Raw genomic sequence first — 12,318 nt, 5'->3', positions numbered from 1 at the left:
GGGTTTCCCAGGGCAGCAGCAGTATGGTTCAGGGGGGATGTCTCCGTACCACAGTGGCCAGCCCCTCCAGTATCCCCCTGGCCCCCAGCAGCACCAGCCCCAGTCCCCCTCCTACCACCCCAGCCAGCGTATGCCCCCAATGGGGCAGTACCAGCAAGGTCCACCCAATCCTGCACAGTACTACAAGGTAAGCAGTGAGACCACACACACAAACACTAGTTAAAGGAGCAATCAACAGTTGCTAAATTTTTTTATATTTTTTATATGCTATGTACACATTTGATTCTTGGAAGAACATGACTTTTAAATGCCCCACGGTCTTAGTTCAACTTGTACCCCATCAAAACTCAAAATATTAACTTGTTTTACTCCAATGTCTGTAAACAAAGTAAATGTAAACAAACATTAATATAGCTTCAAAACTTGGTTAAAACTAATTTTGATGTCATGGATGGTCAGTCCTTGCATCTATAGCGCTGTCTGTGAATTTGAGTGGTTACATTTCTCCAGCCCTCAGCTTTTAACAAAACGGGCAGGGAAAAGTGCTTTGTTATTTTGTTTCTACTGCTGATTGCCGCGTTAAGCTATGAATGTGTATTTCAAAGGATTCGAGCCTTTTTAACACACTGCCAGTATGAACCTGGCCCCGAAGAGACTTTTCCTTGACATGTTTGTAGTGTAGAGACAGGATCTAGCATCAAATCTGACCAGGGCCTGCATTCACAATGCGTCTCAGAATAGGAGAGCTGATCTAGGATCAGTTTTGCCTGTTAATGTTTGTTTGTGTGTGTTTTCAGCAGGAGCAGCAGTATAACGGGCAGCAGGGTAACATGCCACCAGGAGCATCAGGAGGCTACAATGCCTTCACACAGGCTGCTGTCACCGCGGTAAGCCAACCTTGGTGTGTGTGTGTGCCTTGGCAGTGTGGAGGAGATGGTGCTTTTTGTTTCCATGACATTGTCCAGGCTTCCGTATGACCTTTGTAATTTTTTGGGTCCTTTGCAAATGTAATGTGATTTGTGGACCCAAATTAAGTACATTTATTAATTAGGCTATGGCCACACAGGGTTTTTGTGTCGGCAAATTACGGATTGATACAAATGTTTTTCAATGCGAGTCATCCGTTGACATATAATGGACGGAGATGATTGTCCGTCAAACAAACAATATGTCTGCCCTCGTGCCGTATGTAACAGGTTCGAAAATGGTTAATTGGAGTTGAACTTTTGACGGACAAAAACCGACAATTGATTAATTCGTGTACAATTTGATGTGTCCGTACGTCTTTGTGGCCCTAGCCTTATATGATGTTATGTTTCAAATTCTCTCTCCCTCCCTCTTTCAGCAGGGTAGCCGGGTGATGCCAGGGTACCCCAGTTCTCCTCTGGGTGGTAACCCCACCCCTCCCATGACTCCGGGCAGCATGCCCCCCTACCTCTCCCCCGGTGGGCCAGGACCAGACACCAAGCCCCCCTACCTCCCCCAAGGCCCCGACGTCAAGCCCAACATCAACTCCCTTCAGCCCCCCACTGGTGAGACCCACTTACTTCAACACTCCTTTATTAAGGGCTCTATTCAATCTGTATCGCTGAAGCGTTACAGGTTGCGCTGGAGAATAGTAAAGGTCATTTCCCCCCCCGCTTGAGATGACATATGCAGCGTTTACCGTGAATGCAGTATCTACTAACGCTGGAACATTGTATTTAAATTTCAATGGCGCTGTAACGCTGAACTTCCGCGATACGGATTGAATAGAGCCCTAACTCATTGGATTGATGGAAATGTATATAGAGATCAGACCTGAGTCGTGTTCATTAGCCAGCAAATGGAAGAAAAAAGGACTGAAACGGGAAGGGACTTGTCCAATAAGAAAAACATTTTGTTGTCGCATTCCCTAATGTAGAGGACCCTGGGCCGAATGCGTACTTTAAATACTCTCATCTCCCCTCCCCCTCCAGGTAACCCTAGCGACGACCTGCGGCTGACCTTCCCGGTGCGCGACGGCGTGGTGCTTGAGCCGTTCCGATTGGAGCACAACCTGGCGGTCAGCAACCACGCCTTCCAGCTGCGAGACTCCGTCTACAAGACCCTCATGATGAGGTCCGAGCCCACCGCCTCTCAGCAAATCAAAGCAGCAGTTACTGTGACGTGATCCAGTGTTTTAATACCATAGTTTGGATTTTTTCCCACATTTATTAATTGATGATTTTGGTGTGTTTGTGTGTGTGTGTTCATGTGTCTGCCTGTGTGGATCTGTTGACTGCATGTGTGTCCTCTAGGCCTGACCTGGAGCTGCAGTTTAAGTGTTATCACCATGAGGACAGACAGATGAACACTAACTGGCCCGCCTCCGTACAGGTACAATCACACTTACAGGTACCCACTCACACACACACACACACACACACACACAGATGTAAATGCGACATCAAACAAAACACAATATTACAGACCTTTCCCAAGATAAGTGTTTTGTGTGTTTTAGATTTTTTTTTTTTTGACATACAACCTGATCTTTGTGCATTAACACACACCCCTATCACAATGGGTTAGGCTGGGTTTACACTCCCCCAAGTGCTCCCACTGCTCTCTTGCGTAAAGTCACAAATTCTACCATGCACTGACATCTCTGTGTGGAGCCCTCCATACAGGTGGTGAAGTCATGAAGCCTTTACGGGAAAACTGGTGGAGTGGAGATCCAGCCTTATATCTGGGTTAGCAAGGTGATGACTATGAACTTGATTGGCTAGCCAGTTGAGTACTTCATTGGCTAGACAGGGTTGCGTTCAGGAGGGCGCAACATACTGAACGTTTTAGGTAGAAATCAAATTTAATCATACAGCCCTTCTTACATCAGCTGATATATCAAAGTGCTGTTCAGAGGATCAATACCATCGATAGAACTGATGATTCCTTACTCTACATCTCTATTCTGCATGTCTTTTCTACACAACGTATTTCTACACAACGTATTGCTATCTGAACATTCCACAGTATTGCACCCTATACTAAAGGTGGCCCAGGGCCTGTATTCATAAAGCGTCTCAAGTAGAAGTGCTGATCTAGGATTAATTGTGCCTTTTGAATCATAAATACGATTATATGGACGGGGGGGGGGGGCTGATCCTAGGTCAGAACTCCTACTCTGAGCCCAGTGTGACGACTGTGACTAGCGTGTTAGCCGATCCTCCATTCACCTGTCTGTCATGTAGGTGTCTGGTCCTTGCTTACAGGTGAGTGTGAACGCCACACCGCTCACCATCGAGAGGGGCGACAACAAGACGTCCCACAAGCCCCTCTACCTCAAGCAGGTGTGTCAGCCGGGACGCAACACCATCCAGATCACCGTCACCGCCTGCTGCTGCGTAAGTAGTACGGTACAGGCAAAAATGCTTTATGAAGTCCGGTTTCGTGCTGGTTGTATAAGGATGTTTTGTTAAGTCTTCATCTGGTTCTGATCTTTGATAGCAACCAAAATAAGACCTCTTTCCCATATCTTTATCTTGTCATGAAAAGGACATATTTACTTGTTTGTAATCCAATTTCTCTCTCTCTCTCTCTCTCTCTCTCTCTCTCACCCTCTCTCTCTAGTCCCACCTGTTTGTGTTGCAGCTGGTCCACAGGCCGTCAGTACGCTCGGTTCTTCAGGGATTAATGAAGAAGAGACTACTGCCCGCAGAGCACTGTGTCACTAAGAGTGAGTGGAACACACACACACGCCTGACTGGCTGGTTGGTTCTCAGAAAAACATAGACTTCTTCTCACTGCAATTCTCACCTGTTCTCTTCCCTGTTCTCTTCCTCTCCCTCTCTCTTCCTCTCCCTCTCCTCAGTTAAGAGGAACTTCAGTAGTGGGACCATCCCCGGGACCCCAGGGCTGAACGGAGAGGACGGTGTGGAACAGACGGCAATCAAAGTCTCCCTGAAATGTCCTATCACCTTCAGGCGCATCCAGCTGCCTGCACGCGGACACGACTGTAGACACATACAGGTGAGTGACTAGGCACACGCACGAATACAGGTGAAAGCACGTACTCGCATACACACGCGCATATCATCACTCTTAACATATTGTGAGAGACACACGTGCGCGCACACACCCTAAACCTCTTTCTGTCTCTCTCTCTTGGCAGTGTTTTGACCTGGAGTCGTACCTGCAGTTGAACTGTGAGAGAGGGACCTGGAGATGCCCTGTGTGCAAGTATGTTAACGCAACAATTTACATATAATCTTTTAGCATGCCTTATCTTTCCCATAGACAAAGACCTGTTGTTTTTCTAGTCATCCGGACCATGTGTATCTCTCCACCACAGTAAGACGGCGCTACTGGAGGGCCTAGAAGTGGACCAGTACATGCTGGGCATTCTAATATACATACAGAAGTAAGTGTCTGTCTGCAAATCCCCTACTACATGGGTATTTAAATCTGAGCCTGGAGGTCCGGAGTACTGCTCGCTGGTTTTCTGTTCTACCTGATAATTCATTGAACCCACCTGGTGTCCATTTAGAGGGGAAGAATGAAAATCCACAGAATTTGCCTGCCCTACTACGTTCATATTTAGTTTTTCTTTAGCTTAACCATAATTAGGTCTACAGCTTGCCTTATCTTGCTCTTCCTTCTCTAACCTCTTCCCTCAGTTCGGACTATGAGGAGATCACCATTGACCCAGTGTGTGGCTGGAGGCCGGTGCCAGTCAAACCAGATATCCACATAAAGGAGGAAGCAGACGGGCCGGTGTTAAAACGCTGCCGGACGGTCAGCCCCAGTCACATGATGATGCCCAGCGTCATGGAGATGATCGCTGCCCTGGGACCAGCCTCACCCTACCAGGGTCAACCACCAGGGGGCAGGAACACACCTGACTACAACAGCCAAGGTAGGGAGGAGACGGACAGACGCACACACACACGCACACACACGCACACAAAAGTGTCCTTATATTTGTGGTGTTCATCCAGCAGGCACAGGATACTCTAGCCAGTCAGGCTTCTCTGACTTCCCCAACACCCCTGGAACTCCCACCCTGAGAGACTTCACCTCCCCCGGACCCCCTAACATCTACCAACAGGACCAGGTAACACACCCACAGATAGGCACACACTAATGAACAGACACACAGGAAAACACTCACAGCGATAAACAGGCAGTAGTGCTGAGCGATTAGTACTTTTTGAGGTCGGTTCATTATAAAAAAAAATGTGCACTTTAAAAATAAAATAAAATATGTGGATTGAATGCTGTTACAACACAGAATAAAACAATGAATACAAGTCCCATGATGGTAGTGACTGCCCATTACTGCTTATTAACCATCATTTATTCACATTACTTTAATAAAATATTTCAGTTACATTTGAGCTGACGCCTGACAATCACTTCAATGTAAGGCCCACGTTATGACTGCTGAATACCAACTATCAATCACTTAGATCGTGTATTTTCAGGTAGAGATGCCTCCCGAATCAACTGATCTCTATCTGCTGTATATCCAACAATCTTCTCTCTTTTACGTAGCAGGCGTAAAAGAAACACAGACGGGACAAGTAGGCGGGCAATGGATTATGGTCATTATATATACACTGAACAAAAATATAAACGCAACAATTTCAAAGATTTTACTGTAAATAAGAATTTGTTCTTAACTGACTTGCTTAGTTAAATAAAATAAACATAAATTACACAGGTGCACCTTATGCTGGGGACAAATCAGTCAATTTAAATAAATTCATTAGGCCCTAATTGACTTCTTTTTTTTTTAAGAAGGGGCGTGGATCAGAAAACCAGTCAGTATCTGGTGTGACCACCATTTTCCTCATGCAGCATGACATCTCCTTCGCATAGAATTGATCAGGCTTTTGATTGTTGCCTGTGGAATGTTGTCCCACTCCTCTTCAATGGCTGTGCGAAGTTGCAGGATATTGGCGGGAACTGGAACACGCTGTCGTGTTCCAGAGCGTACCAAACATGCTTAATGGGTGACTTTGCAGGCCATGGAAGAATTGGGACTTTTTCAGCTTCAGGAATTGTGTACAGATCCTTGCGACATGGGCCATGCTGAAACATGAGGTGATGGCGGTGGATGAATGGCATGACACTGGTCCTCAGGATCTCGTCACGGTATCTCTGGGCATTCAAATTGCCATCGATAAACTGCAATTGTGTTCGTTGTCCGTAGCTTATGCCTGCCCATACCCTAACCCCACCGCCACCATGGGGCACTCTGTTCACAACGTTGAAACCCGGATGTATCCATGAGCACACTTCTCTAGCGTGCCAGTGGCCATCAATGGTGAGCATTTGCCCACTGTAGTCAGTTATGACGCTGAACTGCAGGTCAAGACCCTGGTGAGGACTACGAGCATGCAGATGAGCTTCCCTGAGATGGTTTCTGACAGATGGTGCAGAGATTCTTCGGTTGTGCAAACCCACAGTTTAAAGAGCTGTCCCGGTGGCTGGTCTCAGACGATCCCGCAGGTGAAGAAGCTGGATGTGGAGGTCCTGGCCTGGCGTGGTTACACTTGGTCTGAGGTTGTGAGGCCGGTTGGACGTACTGTCAAATTCTCTAAAATTATGTTGCTTATGGTAGAGAAATGAACATTCAATTCTCTGGCAACAACTGGTGGACCATCCTGCAGTCGACCTTGCCAATTTGAGCACTCCCTTAACTCGAGACATCTGTGGCATTGTGTTGTGACAACGTAATATTTTAGTGGCCTTTTACTGTCCCCAGCGCAAGGTGCACCTGTGTAATTTATTTTATTTAACTAGCCATGTCAGTTAAGAACAAATTCTTATTTACAAAGGCCTACCAAAAGGGAAAAGGCCTCCTGCGGGACGGGGGCTGGGATTAAAAATGTATTAAATATAAATTTAGGACAAAACACACATCACGACAAGAGACAATACTACATAAAGAGAGACCAAAGACAACAACATAGCATGGCAGCAAACATGACAACACAGCATGGTAGCAACAACATGGTAGCAGCACAAATCAGGGTACAAACATTATTGGGCACAGACATCAGCACAAAGGGCAAGAAGGTAGAGACAACAATACGTCATGCAAAGCAGCCACAACTGTCAGGAAGAGTGTCCATGATTGTCTTTGAATGATCATGCTGCCTAATCAGCTTCTTGATATGCCACACCTGTCAGGTGGATAGATTATTTTGGCAAAGTAGAAATGCTCACTAACAAGGATGTGCACAAAATTTGAGAAATTTGCTTTTTGTGCGTATGGAACATTTCTGCTGTCTTTTTTTAAATTTCAGCTCATGAAACATGGAACCAAGACTTTACATGTTGCATTAATATGTTTGTTCAGTGTAGTTAATTACCACCCTTTCTGCGCTATGCTATGTAGAATACAACTCCCTATTACATTGCAAAGATGGGGCTTGATCTGATTTATGACTAGAGAAACTGCAGTTTTAGCTCACATAAAAAAATCTAGATGGAATTCAAATAATTGAACAGACATTGGTCAATTAGTTGTTCAAAAAACAAGAAATAACTGAAATGGAGTTCAGCTCACCACGAACACATACAGGGACACAGTGACTAGGTTCGGGGGTCAATTCCATTTCTAGTCAGTCAGGGTCAGAGAAAGGGAGGGAATGAGCACACATACAGGGCCAAAGTACACACCTGATGTTCTTACATCAGGCTTCTCTCGTCTCTATAAAGAGATCTATCACAGGCTCCACGTAGGTCACTTAATGGTGAACATGCATGTGCAAATGGACTCTTGAGTACTCGGAAAGCATTGGCTACATTTTCATCCTCGAACAAGCACTTGAAATCTTTTTATTTATTTATCCATCGTGATCTGCTCAGGTAATGGAATTAGTTAACTTTATTTGCATTTGAAATGTATCAAATAAAATTATTTCAGTACAGATAAGTAAAACATACACATTTGTTCCTGTGTTGGGACTGTGAACCACAATATTTTGGGTACCTCAGCTTCATTTTACGGTACTATTTTGATTCTTTACCTGATATTTTAAATCATGTGCATAATAAACCCTAGTGATACATTCACTTAACCGAAGCATATAGATATACAGACGCATGAAAGAATATATTTGCATGGATACTGGCACACTACCGAAAACCTCATTGGAATGTTCCCTTATCAGATGCACACTTGTTAGGGCTTAGGAATCCTCTATACTTTATATTTGCATCGTACACTTTTTAAAATATGAACATATTGGGCATCTTGAAGTGCCTAACAGTCAATGAGTAAAAGTGGCACTTCACATAGGGTAGACACACGCTAGTATAGTAATGGAGTTACTCCTAGGAATGTGTCCCATATCAGATTACCATCTCGTGCTTCCAATTACGCACATTGTGTATGTCCCAAATGGCACCCTATTCCCTATAGTACACTGCTTTTGACCAGAGGTCTATGGCCCTGGTCAAAAGTAGTGCACTATATAGGGAAAAGGGTGCCATTTGGGATACAGATATTGACTGTCCTTGACACTAGAGTAGTCAGAGACATTTTGTCTTACTTTGGTTCAAGTGGCACAGTTGGTTAGAGCAACACCAGTTGGGTGGATTTCTGAGTAGGGTGAAGATTGTGTGTCTGTTCACCATAAGTGACTTTGAATAAAAGCATCAGCTGATTGACCATGTTATTACATTCGTTTTTCCTGAAGCCACTTACTGTGGTGTTTTATATAAAGTGCTGTGTTCATCTATGTTAGCTATGTAAGAGTGACTGTCACTGTCATGCCTTTTGACTGGGCCTGGAGGAGACAGCATTTACACTCATACACACACAGGCGCTCAGTTGTCCAAGAAAGATTTTTAGAGGAACACAAAATGTCCACCATTCCCTTTCTTCACTTCTCTCACACACACACACACACACACACACACACACACACACACACACACTGTGGAGTCGAACAGGATTGCACTTTGTTGGACCATTTTGAACGCGTTCACAACTGTTCAGCGATCGTGAACTTAACCTCCATGTAGCGTCATACAATGTGAAACTCGATATCGTCTCTTTTTCTTCCCTTTATTTTTCCCTCTTCCTATCACTCTCTTGTCTCTCTCCCTCTTTCTCTCTCATTCTTTCTCTCACCATCAGATGTCCCATTCTGGCCGTATGGACCCTTCCCATAATGCCCTGCAGCAACAACAGCAGCACCAGCAGGGTCTCCACGGTAACCAGAGTCTCGGAAGCGGCGTTGGCGGACAGATGCAGCAGCGGAACTCCAATACCCAGAATGCCCGGCTACAGGCGGAGGGCTCGTTCGGCCAGGGGGGTCCAGGAGGAACGGGGGTAGCGGGAGGAGGAGAGGGAGCGGATCACGCCTTGGATGTAAGTCACCACCTCAGCCCTGTCTAGACACACCCATATGGAAATGCGGTCCGATACTGATATGTTCTTGACCATGGTAGCTAATACAGATATGGCAAAACCACGTTTTTTTCCTTGTGTAATTCGGGCAACAGCCGCGATAGCAAACAGTCACTTTTGCAAATTTACACAAACAGTTTGAAGATTCAACACCAATGACGAAGTGGTGATTATTCATGCAGGTGTGAGTTAAGTGTACATATGATGCATGCGATGCCATTATGATTTTTAGCCGTGGGCTCCGTTCCAATATCCACTCTAGCAATATCACTTAGACTGAAGTCCTATATTGGGCATGTTGCGCATGCATCCTAAGTGATATTACTAGTGTGGATATTGGACTGTGGCCCTGGGCCCATGTGGGTGGTCTTATACTAACCCCCACCCTCCCTCTTTTACTGGGGACGGGGCGAACCGGGTGCAGGGGAGGAACTTCCACAGATCAATCTACTACGACAACCGTAAGACAACCATAAGACAACCGTTAGACAACTGTAAGGCAACCACACAGAGCCAGCTAGCTGCTCGTTCAGCGATAATGTGGATTGAGTGATATTGGGCATGTGGAACTGAAGCTATCTGAAGCTACCTTCACTCTTGGAAAGAGCTTGTTTTTTGCCACATCCATGTGCCACAAACAAACCTTCCTCTCTTGTTTTCCCTCTCTACCCCTTTCTCTCTGCTTTTCTAAAATGAATTCATTTCAATTCTAGAGGCTTTATTGGCATGAAAAGCGAAGGAACATGTCAAAGCAAACAATGACAACAATAACACTTTCTCTCCCTCTTCTCTTTCCCCATTTCCAGCTTCTCCCTGAGCTGACCAATCCAGATGAGCTGCTGTCCTACCTAGGTCCTCCAGATCTACCTAGCAACAACAACGATGACCTGCTCTCTCTGTTCGAGAACAACTGAAGACTCCCTTCTCGTTAAGGGACAGCTTCATCCTTCTAGAGGGGGAAGGGCAGAGGAGAGGGGGGCAAAAAGAAGAGAGCGGGTACAGACCGAGGGATCCATGTTTGTATACTCTCTGTGGACCAGACCAACAGGCTTTCCCAAGGGAAGGTGCAGAGGGTAGGTAGTGAGAGAGACATGACTGTTTCTGTCTGGGAACTCTGTCAAGACTATAGTGTTTTTAGACTTAATGTAAAGCGTCCCATTGCACTCTGGATCCATCAAGTACGTTTAAAAAAATTTCTGAGAAAGAGAATGACTCTGTCCAAGACTGACTGACACTTGGGACTGCCTGCACAGGCCAGCCGCTATAATTGTAATTCAATGTTCTCAAAAAATCACAAGCCGAAGGATTTAACTTTTTTAAGGATATTTTTAGAAACGAGAAAAAGAAAGTGTGTTATGTTGACTTTCTATTGTGTATTTATGATTGTGGAACTTGTCAATACACGTGGAATAGGCATAGTGGATCTCTGTTGACATGACTTAGTGTCATAAAGAAAGTAAGAGTGGTGTTCATCCTAAAGGGGAGTTGTGAATCAGGATATGCAGCCTCACACCTGGGCAATACATACAGTACTCAGCTTATTGTATCTATACTTAGATCATACAAAGCCAGCACACACAAGGAGATGGGAGGGAATTTTCTCACGTACACTGATCTAGACTTGTAGAGCAAGAGAGATACAGAGAGAGAGGTGTTATTTTTGTACTGGGTAGGGCACAAAGAGAGGGTAAGGGGGGGTGGGAGGAGAAGGGTTAGTCGGATGAGTTCGAAGCCAGATGGGGAACTCTCACCTCCATTCACACCCTGTCTCTGGTAATCCTCCCTTCTCTCTTGCTCTCCCTCCTTCAAGATAACAACTATACTGCTGAGACGTTTAAACATGCACAATTGTACACACATACACTTTCAAGAAGGGATCCCCAGTAAAGTCCTGTGCATTGATGGAGAGGGGGAGAAGTTGTTTCCCTTATGTCAGGGAGTGAATGTGTATTCTCTCTCTTCCTCCTCTCCAGGCCATCTCTAAAACAATACCAAGGTTTAAACAGCCTTTCTGCTTCCTCTCTCTTGGTCTTTAGCCTGAGGGGACTATCTACCTGTCCCCACTCCTTTCCGAGGTTGTCATTGGTTTGTAAAGTGTTTGTATGATAGGCCTTACTGTTCATGGCACCAGAAGTTGGATGTGCAATGTTTTTTGGGGGGAAAAATCTGTATGATATAAATTGTTTTATAATCATGACCATATTGCTATTAGAGTAATTCCAGAGTTGGTGAAGCTGTGCACATCTGTCCTATATTTGTTTAAACTAGCAGAGGTCATGAGTTCAGAAATATGTCAAATTCATGATGTCAGTAGACTTACGGGGGCCTGCATTCACAAAATGTCTCAAGGTCCTGATCTAGGATCAGTTTTCCTTTTCAGACTATAATTAATACAATTATATGGGTGGGTGGGGGTGGCTAGGTCCTAGATCAGCACTCCTATTCTGAGATGCTTTGTGAATATGGGCCCTGGTTACTATATATGAGTGACTGTACAAAGAATTTCAGAGACAACACCAGCATCTGCTAGGTAACCATTTTTCATGTTTTATTGTCTAGATGATGATGCTTAAGAGGCCCATGTCAGTGAATACAATTAATACACTGTTAAATTGTCCTATTAACTGCACACCAGTTTTTCTAAAAATGTTAAATATTTCCATTGTTTTATAAGTAAAAAATGTCACTTCTGATCATGTTTCCCTAGTTCTTTACTGTATTTGGTCCCCCTAGCTAGCAGGTGTAAGCTACAGGAAAGAACACCCTGACTTATCCCATGTGCCGCAGGAACCAGAGAGCAGAAACCAGGTTGTCTAGATAGGATGCAGCAGTGACATTTCGTAGCAGGTTATGAGAATTAGGTTAGGAAAAGGTTTAGGGTTTGCTAAAATTGACTGACGCGACTCGAACCTTTGACATTACCAGCATCC

At 44.8% G+C, this 12,318-nt stretch overlaps 1 protein-coding gene across 9 annotated transcripts in view; it reads left to right on the top strand.

Moving 5' to 3' along the window:
* LOC120020916 (zinc finger MIZ domain-containing protein 2-like) overlaps positions 1–12,086 on the top strand; it is a 40,115-nt gene extending 28,029 nt beyond the window's left edge. Inside the window, exons 8-21 of one of the 9 annotated variants that reach the window (XM_038964544.1) lie at positions 2–187; positions 801–887; positions 1,346–1,532; positions 1,959–2,100; positions 2,280–2,358; positions 3,213–3,365; positions 3,592–3,697; positions 3,833–3,990; positions 4,133–4,200; positions 4,313–4,381; positions 4,638–4,876; positions 4,959–5,074; positions 9,116–9,349; positions 10,195–12,086. In XM_038964544.1, coding sequence (XP_038820472.1) covers positions 2–187; positions 801–887; positions 1,346–1,532; positions 1,959–2,100; positions 2,280–2,358; positions 3,213–3,365; positions 3,592–3,697; positions 3,833–3,990; positions 4,133–4,200; positions 4,313–4,381; positions 4,638–4,876; positions 4,959–5,074; positions 9,116–9,349; positions 10,195–10,302 — 1,932 coding nt within the window. In that variant the 3' untranslated portion in view covers positions 10,303–12,086. Of the gene's footprint in view, position 1; positions 188–797; positions 888–1,345; positions 1,533–1,958; positions 2,101–2,279; positions 2,377–3,212; positions 3,366–3,591; positions 3,698–3,832; positions 3,991–4,132; positions 4,201–4,312; positions 4,382–4,637; positions 4,877–4,958; positions 5,075–9,115; positions 9,350–10,194 lie in introns of all 9 variants that reach the window. The other 8 variants (XM_038964540.1, XM_038964539.1, XM_038964546.1 and 5 more) reach the window with 8 other exon arrangements.
* Positions 12,087–12,318: the final 232 nt, after the last annotated feature.

The sequence above is a fragment of the Salvelinus namaycush genome, chromosome 26, assembly GCF_016432855.1.
Source record: "Salvelinus namaycush isolate Seneca chromosome 26, SaNama_1.0, whole genome shotgun sequence".
In the NCBI taxonomy this organism is placed as follows: Eukaryota; Metazoa; Chordata; class Actinopteri; order Salmoniformes; family Salmonidae; genus Salvelinus; species Salvelinus namaycush.
This window is presented reverse-complemented; position numbering and strand designations above follow the sequence as displayed.